Raw genomic sequence first — 16798 nt, 5'->3', positions numbered from 1 at the left:
AAGCCCATTTAACTGTAAAAAGGCATCCCTTGCAGGTCAGTATCTTTGTCGAGAAAAAACAGGGTTTAACAGAACCCTCGAGCGCCGGCAACGCAGTAGCCACCGGGACGCCGCATCGGAAGGTAGAATCTCATTTCTTCTCGTTTGATAATTAATTTTTTTAGAATGATTTTACATCTGTGTTCATGGTTGTTGTTTTCTACCGTTTTTTTTTTTTTTTTTTTTTCTTAGATTGTGACGATTTTGAGTTTAATAGTTATTTGCGTTGGCTTCTCTGCCAGATTCTTTTTACGGTGCTTGTGATAGTGGCGTTTGTGTATGATTTAGGTGTTTTGCTCGCGAACGGCAGAGGTGCAATAGTCTGCTTCCAATTTTAATGAGTTCTAATGGGTTCAGTGATATGCTTTAGAAATGCTATTATGCTGTAGATAATCGGTAAAAAGTACCTTCCTAGAATGTCCTGTATGAGGAAATGTGGATAAGCATTAAAGCATTGCATTTGTTTCTAAGGAATTGTTTTTGATTCATTGTTTCAGTTTCTATTGGAAATGGCATTTCTCAGAAAAGCTGGGAGTTTTTTGGGGAAAGCTGTGAGTATTTCCCCAATCAAGCAAAAACTTGTATCATCCAACCCATCCATCCTACAAGCGATAAGATGCATGTCATCGTCCAGGCTCTTTATTGGAGGTGAAATACATTTTTTCTTGGGACTCTGTTTGAGTAAATCTTATTTTATTCCATAAGATGTATATCATCTCCCCTGTTTTCACTTTATTTGCAGGACTCTCATGGAACACTGATGATTCAAGTCTGAGAGAGGCCTTTGATAAATATGGACAAGTTACTGAAGGTAAAACTATGGTGAATGACCATATGTTGTATTATGAATATTTTTGTATTCAAGTTTTGCATATTTAATAGTTTCTCCGCATTTACTGAATAAATTCGAGCGTGGGGAGCAGAATATGTTGTTCAAGATAGCATTATACTTGTGAAAAGGTCTTTACACCTGATTAAGTCCTATTTTAATTGATTTGATACTTCCATGTATGAGTATTTGTTTTGCTATGGAGGATGACATATGAGTCGGCTGGCCTGCATTACGGTTGCTCACTTCCCCAGTGGTTCCTGATGGGTATTTAGTACAATAGTTTGATAGGTGCTTTGGTTTTTAGACTAGGATTGTTGTTTGCTACACAACATTTTTAGTTAAATTGTTGTCGAGCTTACTAAGTTACATTGTTGGGTGTGTTTGTTTGAGGGTTTAGATTTTGAGTTGGGATTTGAATGGTAAAAAATTTGAATTGGAATGGTTGTATGACGTGATATATATAGGTTTTGATATGACATTTTGAATGTAAAATTAATTTTTAGTATAATATAAAAAAATGAAAAATAGTTATTTGATTCGATGTTTTTTGGTGGAAAAAATTTGTTAAATAGTAGAATTTGAAAGAAGCATTTTTTTTTTTTTTTTTAACTGAGTAATTTTTTTTGATTTCAGCAAAGGTAATCGTAGATCGTGAATCTGGTAGGTCTAGAGGATTTGGCTTTGTTACTTACACTTCTGTCGAGGAGGCGTCTGCAGCCATCCAGGCATTGCATCAACAGGTGTTATTGGTTTACAATTCCCTTACTGAAACTTCATTACATATACATTTTTTATATCATTGCTTAAATCATTTGCTGTAAATCTGCCCCCCAAAAAATGCCCCCCCATTTTCTACACATTAGGAACTTGACGGCCGTAATATAAGGGTGGACTATGCAAACGAGAGAACCCGAGGTCCTCCAGGTGGTGGTGGTGGTGGCTATGGTGGGGGTTACAGGAGTGGCGGCGGCTATGGCGGGAACTATGGTGGCGGCCGTGGTGGAGATGCCCCAGTTACTGGCGGCAGTTATGCAAGGAGTAACAGTTATGGTGGCGAGGATGCTGCTGACCTCGGCAATGATGACAGCGCTGATGAAGCTACTGCTAGTGACGAGGAGTTCGAGGAAAAGGATAGTGGCGATGAAAGCAATTTAGCGGGAGGTGCCGGAAAAGCTTAAATCAAAATACAGTTTACTACTAGAAGGGATCTTTTTTGGTGATGATGAAAGATTTCCGGTTCTCATTTGGCGTCTATCCGATTTTCCGGTTAGTATAGCTATGAAAGCTCCTCTGCCATCTTTTTAATATTCTAGTTATATTTCAATTTTTGTTCTTGTCAACTTGAATGTGTTTTTTTAGGTTCTTTGTTGGTGTTTGAAACTTAGGTTTGGTGCCTTGTGCATGAATGGATGGATTATGTGTAAAATTTGGACCAAAACAATTATGCTATTTGATCAAAATAGCTGTAAGATTTCGTATAAAACTACGTTATTTATTCCTACTACGATGATTTAGATTTTTTTTTTATTTTTTTCACACCTAGTAGAAGTATCATTTATTTTTCATTTATAATACCACATTCGGAAATCACTTTCATTCATAAATTTCGAATTCAAAAAAAAAACAAACACGTGAAGACAAAGAAATCTATATTAAAAAAAAAAAAAAAAAAAAAAAAAAAAAAAAAAAAAAAAAAACACAACCAAACAAAACCCAGGTTCACTTGGGGGTGGGCAAATTCAGTTTAGTTACGATTTTTGATATTTTTAATTGAGCTGAATATATTTATATTATTATATCTTAAAATTTATATTAATAATTATATTTAGTACAATTTTAATTTGGCAATTCGAAATATTTACAAATTTTTTAATGTATTTTTTCTTAAATTCGATCCTATTCTGGTCGAATTATTTGTAAATATTATCTGTTAACTGATATTTTTAATTATTTGTAAATATTTTTGATTCGAATACTTCGAGTATTTGTTCAGTTTGATTCGCACATCAAATATCTTTTTGGTTTTCTTTTTTTTTTTCAAAAAAATTCAAAACACCGCAATTCTAGCACTATTTTAATTCAAAATTGATCTATTCCCAAACCTCAAATCCAAACCAAAACCTCAACACACATTGTAGAATTTATAGATTGGATATTGCAAAAAGCCAAATCCAAAACAATGCCTTAACCAAAAATAGGTGTGCTTAGGCAACAATATGCAAAGCACCAAAAACAATGGAAGAACAAATGAGTGTAGACAATAAGAAGAATCACTCACCAAAAAAGGCCATGAAAACTCACTCTAAACTAATCCAGTGAACTGATCAAATCTTCGAAATTCAACACCAACCAGTCGGCCTTAGCAGCGACATTTTGGCGAAGTTGGATTCCGCCGTAGCAAATAAACAAGTCGGCACCTCCCGGCTGACGAGCCTGTAATACAGTAAGAGTATGTGTAAACTACTCAGAAATTTTCATGGAGATCAGCCACAGTCTACACCAAAACCAATATTGATTTACAAGAAAATTGTAACAAAAGCTCGAAAAATCCATAAGAGATTCTGCATTATATGTAACTATTCAGCCTCGATTATCAAATGAACAATAATTAAAACACAGATATAAAATTTCCCAACCAGTAGATGCATTAAATCCTCCAGGGGTCGACAAAATCTCTGTTTTTTTAAGTTCTATTCATCGAATTTTCTTTCCAGAACCATTATTGTATTTTTTAAAAAAATTAATTTTCATTCATTCGAAACATCTTATAAAAAACTTATATATGAGATCAAACACTATTTTCACCATAATTTTCGCACTATAGAATCTATAATAATAATAAAGAAAAAATTCAACTCGAAAGTATTATTTCAACACAAAATATATATATAAATATATGCAAACATAGCATCCGACCACTATTTTCCACTCGAAAGTTTCCAATTCAAAACAAATCAAAACACTAAATAAATTCTAAATAGCAAGTAAACACCAAAGATGAATATTTCTAACCTCAAGATCAGTGGCGCCGTCTCCAATCATAACTAAAGACTTGTAACCTTTAGCCTGAGCACACACAAAATTGGGTAAGTAGCATAAAATATCATGTGTTGATTTTATAACATAATATCCTTTTGTGTTATAACATATACGGCGTACAATGTCCATTTTCTATTATTCTTACGGTATTAAATGTAAGTTTTGGGTATTTCATACAATAATAATACAAAGGGTAGTTAGCATTATTTCGACATAACAAAGAAGTGTTATTTAAAAAGGGAAAAATTGCAAACCAAGACAAGATAACAGCAATCGAACCTTTCTAATTTGTCGGACAGCAGTGGCCTTTCCTCCACTCCTTGAAGTAGGCTCATTTTCATCGAATCCCGAGAACTCACCAGAGCTTGTGAACAAAAGTTGATTGGCGTAAATGTTCTCGAGAGGTATCCCAAGGATTGTTGCAACAGGCTTCAAAGAATGGCTTACGGTTAGGAGTAAAAATTGATTATAGAATCGTTGGAAGTGGTTTTCCCATTAATAGAAGTGTAATGAAAATCCATTCATTTCAGAAAATGCGCCGTACTTTAGGCCCCCCTGGAACTCTTTTAATTAACAAAGTCGTGATTTGCAGTAGAGATTCGAAACATGAACATGAGTAAAAGATAGCATGCTTTCAAAATAAGAATCTTACATTTATCATTTGACGGAAACCTCCAGAAACCAGAAAAACAGCTTTGTTCTTCTCCTTGAGCTTCTTCACCAACTGATCAATGCCGGGAGAAAGTCTAAATCGACAAAATTAAAGCAATCACAACCAGAAAGATTAAAAGTTAACCAACCGTCAATAATGCCATTATAAACAACACAAATGTAAACTAATCCATAGTTATGAATTTTTTATATTTTTTACAGTCTCCTACAAAAGACCAATAGAATATTCCTACAACTTTTGTTGCTTTCAGCGGCACTTTTGATTAGAGAAAAAACAGGGATGCACAGTGACCCCTAAAGACCATCAAGTATTTTAAGCTAGTCTAGAATAGGGTATTGTGTTGTCAACATTCAATGTTCGATTATTTCCGATCAGTCATTATCATGTACAAAGATACTACTTAGGCACAAATAACAAATGCATTCTATACAATAAAAGAATATTGTATAAATATGGACTGCAAAATATTGTCCAGAAGCCAGAGGATGAATTTCGAGTGTAACAAACTTAACTTTATATCAAATAATACCTTAAGAAAACTTAAATTTAATAGTTATCGAATCATTAACCCCAATTTAATTCAAATGTATTTTTACTCAGATCCAAGTACATATATATATATATATATATCCTCCTACATGTTAGAATCTAATAATCACCCAAACAACATTACAGCATCATTCAATTGGTATACAATATTGTATATATAAAATTGAAAATTGATCCCAAAATGAAGAATGTGATTCCTTGGGATAATACATTAATTTAGTCGTTGCAGTGGTCAAGAAAAGAAACAAAAAGCCAAAATCAATCCCGCATTAGCACATTATCATAATAGATCCTTAGATGCTGTTCTTCAGATGATAAATTTTAGCGATCAATTTAAAACCAATACCAACAACTATCCATTGAAGATAAATATGTCGCCACAACCATACAACAAAGCTTAGTACCTTGGAGGCCTCTTGTCAAGGAAATCCTGCACTTGTGACAACGATGGACTAAAAAGCGATAACCTGGCAGCCAAAGCTTCCTCGAAAGGAACAGAACCGCCCATGGCCCTGTCAAATAGATGCAACAAACTTATAACATGAACTATAGATTTCATTTTGGGGCTAAAATTAGAGAACAACTTTCGATTTTCCACTAGATAAACTAAAAATTAAATAATTGAAATAAGACCTGGCAGTCCAATCTGCAACAGCTTGACCAGCTCCACAAAACTCGGCGAGCTCATCAATCCCCTCATCAACACAGACTGTGCTATCCACGTCAAAACACACGGCGTCGGAACTGCTCCACACATCAAGGACATCTAGAAGAATACTGCATTAATCAGTGCACAGTTTCTCATTCGAATAAAAAGTCATATGCAGTGTTTAAATTAAAGCTCCAGAACAGTCTAATACCAAAATCAGTCCTTAAGAATAAACAACTTCCTATAATGTCCGAATCAAAGCCACTCGTCATCATTTTCAATTTCCTAGTTAAGACAGTGTAAATGTTATCCGATGTGCAAGTCAAGTTTTACCTTTGGAAGGCAACATGTTGTCGAAACGGTCGGGTGTTACGGCACCCAACGGTTGAACAGAAGCAGCCACTGAACTCAATGATTTTTGGCTTCTCAGAACACCAAATGGACTAATAAATGCTTTTCTTGCAAATCTCGGAGTCAATTCGGGAACAAGTTTCGAATTTTGTTGGTTTACACTAAAAGATTGAACATGATTCACTTTGATACTCAGCAAGCCCTCCATCAAATATATCTGATCTTAATCCATCAAGAAAACAATGCATAAGCCCAAAATACAAAAGAAAAACAAGAATATGTATTTAACATTCTGCAAGAAAGACATCATTAAGAAACATCAAACAAAATGTCTTAATACAACACTCTGATTTCTTGTCAAAGATTGGAACCAAATATATATATATATCTGTATATATACAGAATCACGGCGCCATTTCGTGCAATTACGTACAGCATTCATCAAACAAAAATTCTTTCTTACTTTGGATTAAATACCAAAACGATAGTCCACCATTAATCTATTTGCAGAAACACAAATAGGCATTCATAATACCTAAAATTGGTCGGTAGAGGAACCAGATTTTGCGAATTCGATGAATGTGCAGAAGCGAGAAGGTAAATCAGAAATTACCGTTTTTTGTTCTTCCGACGTCTGCTTATTGTTGCTGGAGAAACAGAAATCTTGGATGATGTAAGAAAGGAATCTTGGCAAGATCAAGATGAAAGGATGTGAAAGATCTTCGCACCTACTGCGAGTGAGCGACCAAAGGCCAATTGGCGCACCCTCACCAACTTCTCTCTCTCGTTATTAATTTATGTCTTCTTTTTATACTTTTTAAATTATTGCAAGAGAATATGTACGGAAATTTACAGGTAATTCTGCTCTAACAATAATAAGAAGAACAAATCTGCGTTAGGGCTAATTAGGGAGTATCAATTATATCTTTTACTTAATTATGTGCTCATTTAATATTTTTTTTCAATAATTTTTTCGAATAAAATAAATAAATAAATTAATAATATATTAATTTTTTGTTTTATAAATTTTTAGAGACAAATTGTTATATATGATTTTACAAAAATTATAAAAATAAATTATTAATCAATTATTTATTTATTTATTTTATTCAAAAACATTAATTAAAATATTTTACTTTGTATAAAACTAATGTAATTTTAGTCTTTATTTAGAATCAAACATTATTTTTGGACAAATAGGATGTTTCGTGCAAATTTTACACACAAGGAGTTTGACGCAATAAATAAAACATGAATATTTTATCCATTTTTATTAAAACACGGAATTCTCATATAATTTACTTTTAAAATAATTATATGTATTAATGTGATATAAATTTGACTAAAAAGAAGCTACTATTTTATACATTTTCAGCTATATTATATTATTAGTTATAAATTTAGATTTACCCTATGATAAATTTATATAGATAATATATTTTTTAATTAAAATTCAACGATCAAGTTGAGCTTTTTGCAAGAATTTCTGCAAGATTCCTCATTAGAAGGCGATGAAGTCACACCATGTACGATCATGGACTGTCAAATGATAGAAATAGCGATTTTTATAAATATGTGACATATTTTACAAGATAAATATAAAGACAAAAAAAAGTAATAGTGGTATACAAGAGGGATATTTTTTTCAATTTTTCGTGTCATGATTGGATATGATGAGTATAGATTCATAGTAGAAGATGAGCTATGTGGACAAATTTTTGAATTTGAATAGTTATATAATCTAATATAAATAGACGTTGATGTGATATTTTGAATGTAAAAATATGAAAAATGAAAAATAGGTGTTTGATTTGATGTTTGGGAGGAAAAAAAAAAGGATGAATAGTGGATTTAAAATCCCATCTTCCAAATAAACACACCCGTCGTATCCATCTCCTTTCGACTGGATCCTCCTGGCCAAATGACATTGGTAATGCCGTTCGCTCTATTTATATTTTCGAAGTTTTGGATTCAACGCCGGACATGGTTGAGTGGGATAGGCTTAAAATGTTGAGAGTGTTGTGTGCACATGGAAAAATATATCTCGACTTCCCTTTGCTCGAGCAATTTCACACATGTTTCATTTAAAGTACTTGGCTTGGCCTGGAAATAGCTATGATATCAAGTTTCTTTCATCCATATCAGTGCTTCGGAATCTTCAAACCTTGATCATTAATGGTTCCTCGAATTTGGAAGTTAAAACGGCTACGGTATCTTATGATTGATTCGAGCCATTAATATGATTCCAAACCTTCGAAAATTGAAGATAGTTTGCTGCAGAGACAGGTCCCTTTCCCGATGGAAGTTTCCTGCATCGACAATCTTGTTGGTTTAACCCAGCTTGAGGAGTTCAGAGTGCATCTTGTTGATATGTCTTGAATCCAGTTTGTCACTTCACTGAGTTTTACGGAGGTCTCACTGCCCGGTCAGCGAGTCAGGGGGTTAAGGGGGGCGAAGTCCCTTGCTTGGGTCCGGAGGCACGGAGAAACCCTCAACCCGACAGTATGCAGTATTGGGCTTTTAAGCTCGTTTTGGGCTGAACCCGTCTGCTTTATTTTCTTACAATACCAAAAATAGTATATTTGTAACGGAATTATATCTCTAAAATTCACGTAGCTAACGTAATTTCATCCCTGACGGAAAAAGTGAATTTGGGAACGAAAAAAACTTTGTTACGAAAATGATATTTTCTTGTAGTGTTAGTTGATTTGAACAACGGACTTAGAGATCTGTAATCTTTAGCCTAGCCGTCATTTTCTTTGTTTCTACCCGTTGAAAGACTTAAAATCTATCATTGCCTTCAGTTGGAGGAGATCCCTATTGAGATTGGGGGCATTGACACTCTTAATTGCGTCGAAGTGTGGAGAAATGAACGCGATGGAGATTCAGCAATACTGATTCAACTTGACCAAGAGCGCGCGGGAAATTACGAGCTTCGAGTTTCGGTGTATGTTTGATAGTTCTGGTGAGCTCTCTGTCTCTATTTACTCTTAAGTTAGTTCATCATTGAATCAAACAAGATTTATGTTACTTTCAGCTCTTACATTAGCATATTCTGTCCTGGCTAAAGTTTCTAGTCCACTCTTGTGTCTTCTTCTTCCTAGTGTTTGTTTGGCGATGAATTCGAATCTCATTTTGGTTTGCAGTAGCCGAATTTCCATATTTGGCAGGTTTTCGTTGAGCCTGGATGAAAATACCATGAGTACCTGACCGCGACAAAAGATCATTTGCCTTAACAATCATCCCGACTTCAAGTCATTCAAATTAGTGAAACAAGAGGAATAGGGAAAACCAGTTTGGCGCGAAATGTAGACCAAACCTCACCAAGGCTTCGTCGCAGCAAAAGGCCCGAGCGCAATAACCTTATATCATTCATACGTTCAACCAACAAATGCTGGCTTCTGATGGGGAGGTATATCTCCTGAAAAAAACATATGAAATCACAATTCATGTCAAGTAAAAACATGTGGGGAGGGGGGGTGTAAAAGCCATCATTTCTTGCTCATTGAAGAAAAAAGACATCAGCTCCAAATGCCACAAGATGATTCATAGTAAATAAAGCGAATACTAAGCGAAAGCCGTGAAACAAAACAAAATGTCGAGCAAGATGAAGCACGGGAAAAATGAAAATCTTGCTAAGAAAAGATCGAGCTTACCATACTTGAGATGACCAACAGAAACTTGAAGTACATCGTTTCCCATGTCGCGTTGCTCTTCTAGAATTCGGATAGCAGATTCTGCTGTAGCGTTGTTTCCATCTACAAGAATGGTTTTAAGAGTCAGAATGTTCCCTATTTCAAGAGGGATCTGCACCAGCCTGCACGACTTTATTACAAGGTGTTCGAGGCATGGAAAGCAATCTGTCTCAGCTCGCCAGTACTTAAGATCTAACCACTCCATCAAGATGAATTTGAGGCTACGGAATTCTCCCTCAATCGGTTTCCATTCTTCTCCCAAATACGAGCCTTTTCGTAGCTTGAGCACTTGCAAATTTGGCAATGCACCCACCACACTAAGATCTTTCCATGGAAGTAAACAACCTGTCATCGACAACTTCCTCAGACTTGGTGGGAAGGCAAAGCTACCAGGAAAGGACTCAACGGGTGGATGATACGACGAGCATTCTTTTTTAAATGATACTTCAAGATTTTCGAGATGTTCGAGATGGATGAGCTTATTAAGGCCATGTAACCTCCATTTGCAAGTGCCTTCAGCTCCTCTGTACCATGTTTTCAATTTTCTGAGGTTTGGGATTCTTTCAATGGCTTCATCGGTGAATGTAAAGTCGTACACAGTCATTAGAGTCTGCAAATATTCCAATTTTACAACTGCATTAGAACCAACACCGGGAGCAGGTGGCAAGTTCATTTCCGAAACCAGGAGATGCCTTAGCTGTGTCATCTTCCAAAACTGAGGAGGTAATACGACAGTACTGATAACATAATTCGTAATAATTAAGGTCTGAAGATTCTGAAGCTTGGACAGGGAGGGAGGAAGGCGTACCATCCGTGCTTCGAATCTGAATACGTGCAAATGAAGATACTTTAGATGAAACATACGTAAGATTGCTTCCGGGATTGAGCTAGTTGTCCTGAAATGCACAGCCATTACTTTCACCAGTTTATACCTGTCTCGGTTCTCTTTCTTAAACTCCGAGAACATCCTGTTTTCAGACCACTCAGGGACAGGCCGGTAAAGGTAGCTACTAACAAATGGATAGTATTGACGGAAATGAGGATAGCCATGGAAATTGAAGTGTTGCTGACTTGCATACCTCTCTTGATTCAAAAACACAACGCCTCGTTCGATAATGAAAGAAAGATTTTGCCGAGAAGCTATATCTTTGCAAATGTCCCTCAAAAGGTCATGCAAGACACACGACGTGAATCGGCCGTCACTTCTCTTCTTAGTGATGACAACAAGATTTCTTCGAACAAGATCCTCTATGCATTCCTCCCCGACTTCTTTTAGGCTTTGCAAATCCCGGTGTGGCCTCAAAAACCCGAGATGAATCCACATCTCAATAAGACGAGAGATCCTTATGTTATGATCCTCCGGGTGACTTCCAATGTATAGAAAGCATGCCTTCAGATGATGAGGAAGGTGAGCGTAACTCAAATATAAGATCTTCGAAAAGTGGCTATCCTTACTACTCAAAACTGTACTCATGTTCCTTGCAAGCTGCTTCCAATCATTGAGTATTAGCGCAGCCTTGGAAAGGATCCCCGCGATTACAACTATTGCCAGAGGAAGTCCGTAACATTTACTTGCAATAGACTTTCCGATGCTCTCAAACTCGGGAGGACAATGATCTTGAACGAACACCTTCCCTTGAAACAAGCTCCAACTATCCTCCTTGTTTAGGAACTGTATCTGATGAACAATGCCGCAACTACTTGTATATTGGGCAATATCCAATGATCGAGTTGTTAATACAATCCGACTTCCATTACAATCATCAGGGAATATAGACCTCAAATCATCCCAAACTTCTATACTCCATATATCATCTATTACAACTAGGTACCTCATCCCTTTCAAATATTGGTATATTCTCTCCTTTGACGCCTCTGCTTCCTCTCCATTTGATTTGTCAGTTTTCGACATTAAGGATTTCAAGAGACTTTGAAGAACTTTATTCTCGTTATAATGTTGAGACACAGTTGTCCAACCACGATAATCGAAATAATACATGACTAAAGCATCATGAAAAACATTTCTTGCCAAAGTAGTCTTACCTATTCCCCCTGTTCCACTAATCGGAATGACTTGAAGCCGGAGTGATTGTCCACACAGCTGATCTTTTATCGTGGTAAGGTACTCATCGAATCCCACCATAGTATTGGTCTCATCAGGTGTCTGTTCAAACACATGATGAGTAGAAGCATCGGTTTTAAGCTGCAAATTTTTGAATCTTTGCCTTTCCATTATTGTAGCCAGCTCTCCTGTAATCGAATCAATTTCATGCTCCACCATTTCCAAGTTCTTATGAAGCTGATCCTTTCTAGTCAACCAGCGGACAGCCTTATTTATTGCTTTTCTCAATGGTCTAATTTGCTCGAAGATCTCCAACTCAATAATATCCTGTGTGTTGCAGGCTGCATCTCTGATTAGGCCCTCCAAACGGTCAGCTGCCTCTTCGCCTTCAGATGTATAATCCTGCAATAATTCTTCTAAAGCAACAAATTTTCCATAGAGAGATGTCATGATGTTTTCCCTACCACGACGAAAGCTTGGATATCGATCATGGTGGATTATATCCTCGAGTAATTCCCGAAGTGAAGTGAGTGCCGCGTAGTATGCCATTTCCAATATTCGTCTTGGCTTAATTCACACAAACATAATGTTGCAGCTCTGCAATAGTATTGAAAGGAGGAGCTATTTGACACTGTAGAAGAAGGCTTCACATCAAAACATGGTGCTTTTCAAATAGGCAACTTTAAAATCGACAGATAAGACATACAACATTAAGAATAAGACATATTTAATGCTACAATGCAGATGCTGTTTTATAAAAGGCCACTGCATAAGCCGGCAGACCTAAAATAACTCAGTAGAAATTGACAAACTGCAGGCATGGAATCCTATGTCTTAGAGCTGAATAAATTATTAACTTTGTTCATTAAATCTTTCTGTAAATGAATTCAAAAAGTAAAACAAAACCTTATATTCTATTTAACACAGCAATTTTATCTTGTGCTTTTTAATGGCTTTCTTGAATTTCTCTCATATATATGGAGGCATATTTGAGTGATCATTTCTGGTTGCAACAATAGGATTCAATACAAGCTTGATGTGAGATCAAATGTATATACATCATGTAGATAATTGCACTTAGTAGTCTATCTAATGCTATGTCTCTGGATACTATTTTAACTTGTAAATGAATCGAATGTAATAGCTAGTGCCCAATATTAGCCACTAGCTAGAATGTGTTCTTAACTCTTTCGTATATTGTTCGGCCGCACACTTCTATTTTCTAACGTATCTATGTGAATAAGGGATATTGATAAATTTAAAATAGTGTACCATTACTAGAGAACTAATATCCTGAGTATTCTACAAGCTTTTGGTTGATATAATAACAACTACAATCTTTGTTTCTATTGTTTTTCTATCATAGTGTAGTTCTAAAGCATCCAGAAAAACATAATTACTATCTAACCACAAAATTTAGATAGAGGGAGATGATCATGAGATTAATCTTGTTAGACACATCAGGTGATGTTGGTGTAATCTGATATGCCCGAGCGACCTATGGAGCTCGAATAATTGCAAAAGATACTCTAAATGGAATGCAGGAAGGCTGGTAGATAAAACTTACATCTGCATATAAATTCAATGAACAAATTACCAGCTTTGGTAGGGATTTAATTTCCAGAAAAGAGACATGGACATCACAATTAATCCAAGCTAATTTTCATATCCAGTGCCAGTGAACAACCAGGCAACCAATATATGTAACAAAAATAACTAGAGAAACAATCAAGAACATAAAATCCATCAGCTCTTGCTCATTAAAGAAATGCCATATATTATACTCAATACCATGAAAGGAAACGATATGAAATTACAACCCACTGTGTTAACAATCTTGGTAAAGCCAAACCTTGTTGCCAGAAGCTTTCAAGTTTAAAGATAACATATTCAAAGACTCAGCAAGTGAAATAATGTTTAAGAATATGAGCGCAATGAGCTCTGATTGAAACAACGATCCCATTTTTGCAGCAGTCACCTTATATCCTGAAGGTATTTGATTATTGTCGCTACTGGATATGAGTGCTCCCCCGTTGTCTCCTTTACACGACCTTATAATGAACACAGGATGATAGCAAAAAAGATTATGACAAGACAGATGCTAATGAAGAGTGCAAAAAGATCATTAATGTTACCCAGAGCTAATAGTTGAAAAAAGCTTCTCGCTTGAACTGTTAACTTTTTGAGGGCGTGGGGCGTCAGGAAAAGGTGATGAACATAATTGCTTCATGAATACTTATTTTAAGTAAAATTTCATCTATATGCATTTGGTAATTAACTCCAAATGCCACAAGATGATTTAGGATTGATAAAGAAAATATCTATGTTCCAAATAACCAGATTTTTATGTGAGTCATATGAAAGTTTCAATGAAGCAACTATATGGTAAAATGCATTGTTAAATGTGCAGCTAAGAAAAAAGTTACCACGTGATAGATCACGAACAAAAACTTGAAGACCATCATTCCCATGTCTCGCTGCTCTTCTTGAATTTGGATAGCCGACTGTCCCGCATACTCACTCCCATAAACAGGAAGGAATTTGAGAGTTGGTATATCCCCAATTTCAAGAGGGATCTGTTCCAGCTCAAAGCACAGATTGATTTTAAGGTGTTCAAGGCATGGGAAGTGGGCTTTCTCTGCTAGCCAGTACTTGAGATCTAACCATTCCAACAGCAAGAATTTGAGTCTGTAGAATTCCCCCTCTATTGGTTCCCATTCTTCCCCCACGAACGACTGTTGTCCTAGTTCGGCAATGATCCCACCAATGTGAGATCCGTCCATGGAAGTCGACAACCTTGTAGTGACAACTTCCTTAGACTCATTGGAAAGGCAAAGCTTCTAGGAAATGACTCAGCAGATGGAGTATACCGCATAGTTGGGACGTGAAATGAGACTTTCAGTTCTTCTAGCTGGATCAGGTGGATGAGATAATCAAGGCAGTATAAATTCCATCTGTAAGTGGAACCATGTCTTCGGTACCTTGTTTTCAACTTTCTAAGGTTGGGCATCATTTCAATAGCTTCATTGGTGAATGTAAAATCATAAACTGTCGTTAGAGTCTGCAAATTCTCTAATCTTTTGGCCGGATCATCACCAACATTGGAAATAGGTGGCAAGGTCATTCCAGCAACTATGAGATGCCTTGGTTGTGTCATCTTCCAAATTTCAGGGGGTAATATGACAGCAGAAAACACAACATTCCAAATAATCAAGGTCTGAAGACTCTGAAACTTGGATATAGATGAAGGAAGTTGAACCATCCCTTGAATGTTGTATAAATGCATACGAAGGTACTTTAGATGAAACATTCGTAAGATTGCATCCGGTATTTCACAATGCAGCACTGCTTCGTAAAAGGCCAACACTCTCAACAGTTTATACCTCTTCCAAATTGGTTTGTCAGTGCTTGAGAATTCGTGCCCTTTAAAGAACAGAAGAAAGGAGTGGGCAAGTCTACCAGGAAAAGAATATGTCTGATGGAGATTATTGAGATGGAGATTGAGCGGCGTGCATTTTCAACCTTCCCTGGAAATGCAGACATATCCTTATGATTCATAACAAAGAAATTCTGATAAAAAGCCTTTTGTCTGCAAACATCTCTTACCAGATCATGTAAGACACAAGATTCGAATTGGCCACTGCACCCCTTCTTACAGATAATAACAAGATTTCTTCTAACAAGATGCTCCAGACATTCCTCCCCCACTTTTTCTAGGCTTTTAGATTTGTTGGATGATTTCAAAAACCCCTCGGCAACCCACAATCTAATGAGATCTGAGACTCTTAGTTCATGATCCTCCGGGAAACTTCCCATGTACAAAAGACATGCTTTTAACTGATGAGGTAAGTGATTATAGCTTAGAGATACCACACGGGAGATGTGTTCATCTGTTCTACTCAAAACTGTACTCATGTTCATTTCGACGTCCTCCCAATCATTAAGTGTAAGCCCAACATTGGAAAGTATTCCTGCTATTATGACTATTGCAAGTGGAAGTCCATAACATTTACTGACAATAGACTTTCCAATATTTTCCAATTCAGAAGGGCAATGATTTTGTGCAAACACCTTCTCTTGAAATAACTTCCAATTACCCTCCTGATTTAGGAATTGTATCTGATGATGAGCAGAGCCACAACCACCTGCATATTCTGCTATATCCAACGATCGAGTTGTTAACACAATTCGACTTCCATTACAATCATCTGGGAATATATGTCTCAAATCATCCCAAACTTCTATACTCCATATATCATCCATCATAATTAGATATCTCATCCCCTTTAAGTGTTGATATACTCTTTCCTTCAATACCTCCTCTCTGCTTGATTCATCAACTTGCAATCCCATGGATTTCAAGAGAGTGTAAAGAACTTTATTGGCATTATAATCATGGGACACTGTTACCCAAGCACGACAGTCAAAATGATACACAACAAGAGTATCATCGAAAGTATTTCTTGCCAAAGTAGTCTTACCTATTCCCCCTGTTCCAGTAAAGGGAATAACTTGGAGTCGCAGTGATTGCCCACACGGTTGATCTTTTACCGTAATCAGATACTCATTGAATCCCACCATGGTATTTCTGGCATCAAGTGTTTGGTCAAAATCATGAATGCTTGAAGAATCATAGATGACCTGAAAATTGTTTTCTCTTTGCCTTTCCTTGATGGCCACCAAGCTTCTCCACAATTGAATCAATTTCATGCATAACCTTTTGTAAGTCTTTATGATCGTGATTGCTTCTTAACTGATGGAAAGCCTTTTTTATTACATTTCTTGACGCTCCAAGTTGTTCGAAGATCTTTAAGTCTTTATGATCGTGATTGCTTCTTAACTGATGGAAAGCCTTTTTTATTACATTTCTTGTGCTTCGTATGCTGCATCTCTGATCAGCGACCTCATC

The 16798-nt window shown here is 36.3% G+C and overlaps 4 protein-coding genes and 1 pseudogene across 13 annotated transcripts; 1 reads left to right on the top strand and 4 right to left on the bottom strand.

Annotated features, from left to right (window-relative positions):
* The first annotated feature begins 13 nt into the window (after positions 1-13).
* Positions 14-2372, top strand: LOC127241886 (glycine-rich RNA-binding protein 3, mitochondrial-like). Its single transcript, XM_051261142.1, has 5 exons — positions 14-122; positions 537-687; positions 782-850; positions 1505-1611; positions 1735-2372. Exons 2-5 carry the CDS (start codon positions 549-551, stop codon positions 2047-2049), a joined length of 630 nt encoding a protein of 209 aa, XP_051117099.1. The 5' UTR covers positions 14-122; positions 537-548; the 3' UTR covers positions 2050-2372.
* Positions 2373-2993: 621 nt separating this feature from the next.
* Positions 2994-6912, bottom strand: LOC127241590 (phosphoserine phosphatase, chloroplastic). 2 transcript variants are annotated; one of them, XM_051260720.1, is made up of 8 exons: positions 6746-6912; positions 6115-6354; positions 5766-5898; positions 5537-5644; positions 4563-4656; positions 4190-4339; positions 3884-3937; positions 2994-3304 (listed from the first exon to the last, which is right to left on the bottom strand). In XM_051260720.1, exons 2-8 carry the CDS (start codon positions 6338-6340, stop codon positions 3179-3181), a joined length of 891 nt encoding a protein of 296 aa, XP_051116677.1. In that variant the 5' UTR covers positions 6341-6354; positions 6746-6912; the 3' UTR covers positions 2994-3178. The 2 variants fall into 2 exon arrangements, with proteins under 2 accessions (XP_051116677.1, XP_051116676.1); XM_051260719.1 differs by having other exon boundaries at positions 6115-6349.
* Positions 6913-8794: 1882 nt separating this feature from the next.
* On the bottom strand, positions 8795-13941 carry LOC127241678 (putative late blight resistance protein homolog R1A-3). Of its 8 annotated transcripts, none has more exons than XR_007836616.1 (4): positions 13868-13941; positions 9789-12520; positions 9177-9553; positions 8795-9112 (listed from the first exon to the last, which is right to left on the bottom strand). XR_007836616.1 is itself a non-coding variant. In XM_051260838.1 (4 exons), exons 2-4 carry the CDS (start codon positions 12436-12438, stop codon positions 9513-9515), a joined length of 2598 nt encoding a protein of 865 aa, XP_051116795.1. In that variant the 5' UTR covers positions 12439-12520; positions 13868-13941; the 3' UTR covers positions 8795-9512. The 8 variants fall into 8 exon arrangements, 3 of the variants coding, with proteins under 3 accessions (XP_051116795.1, XP_051116792.1, XP_051116793.1); XR_007836615.1 differs by having other exon boundaries at positions 8795-9338; positions 9425-9553; XR_007836617.1 differs by having other exon boundaries at positions 8795-9338; positions 9452-9553.
* LOC127241680 (putative late blight resistance protein homolog R1B-16) lies at positions 13650-15254 on the bottom strand (annotated as a pseudogene).
* Positions 15254-16743, bottom strand: LOC127241679 (toMV resistance protein Tm-2(2)-like). 2 transcript variants are annotated; one of them, XM_051260840.1, is made up of 2 exons: positions 15496-16743; positions 15254-15416 (listed from the first exon to the last, which is right to left on the bottom strand). In XM_051260840.1, the coding sequence occupies exons 1-2, from the start codon at positions 16597-16599 to the stop codon at positions 15375-15377; spliced, it is 1146 nt and encodes a 381-aa protein (XP_051116797.1). In that variant the 5' UTR covers positions 16600-16743; the 3' UTR covers positions 15254-15374. The 2 variants fall into 2 exon arrangements, with proteins under 2 accessions (XP_051116797.1, XP_051116796.1); XM_051260839.1 differs by having other exon boundaries at positions 15254-16292; positions 16371-16743.
* Positions 16744-16798: the final 55 nt, after the last annotated feature.

This window comes from Andrographis paniculata, unplaced genomic scaffold, assembly GCF_009805555.1.
Source record: "Andrographis paniculata isolate CXL003 unplaced genomic scaffold, ASM980555v1 Contig83END, whole genome shotgun sequence".
In the NCBI taxonomy this organism is placed as follows: domain Eukaryota; kingdom Viridiplantae; phylum Streptophyta; class Magnoliopsida; order Lamiales; family Acanthaceae; genus Andrographis; species Andrographis paniculata.
This window is presented reverse-complemented; position numbering and strand designations above follow the sequence as displayed.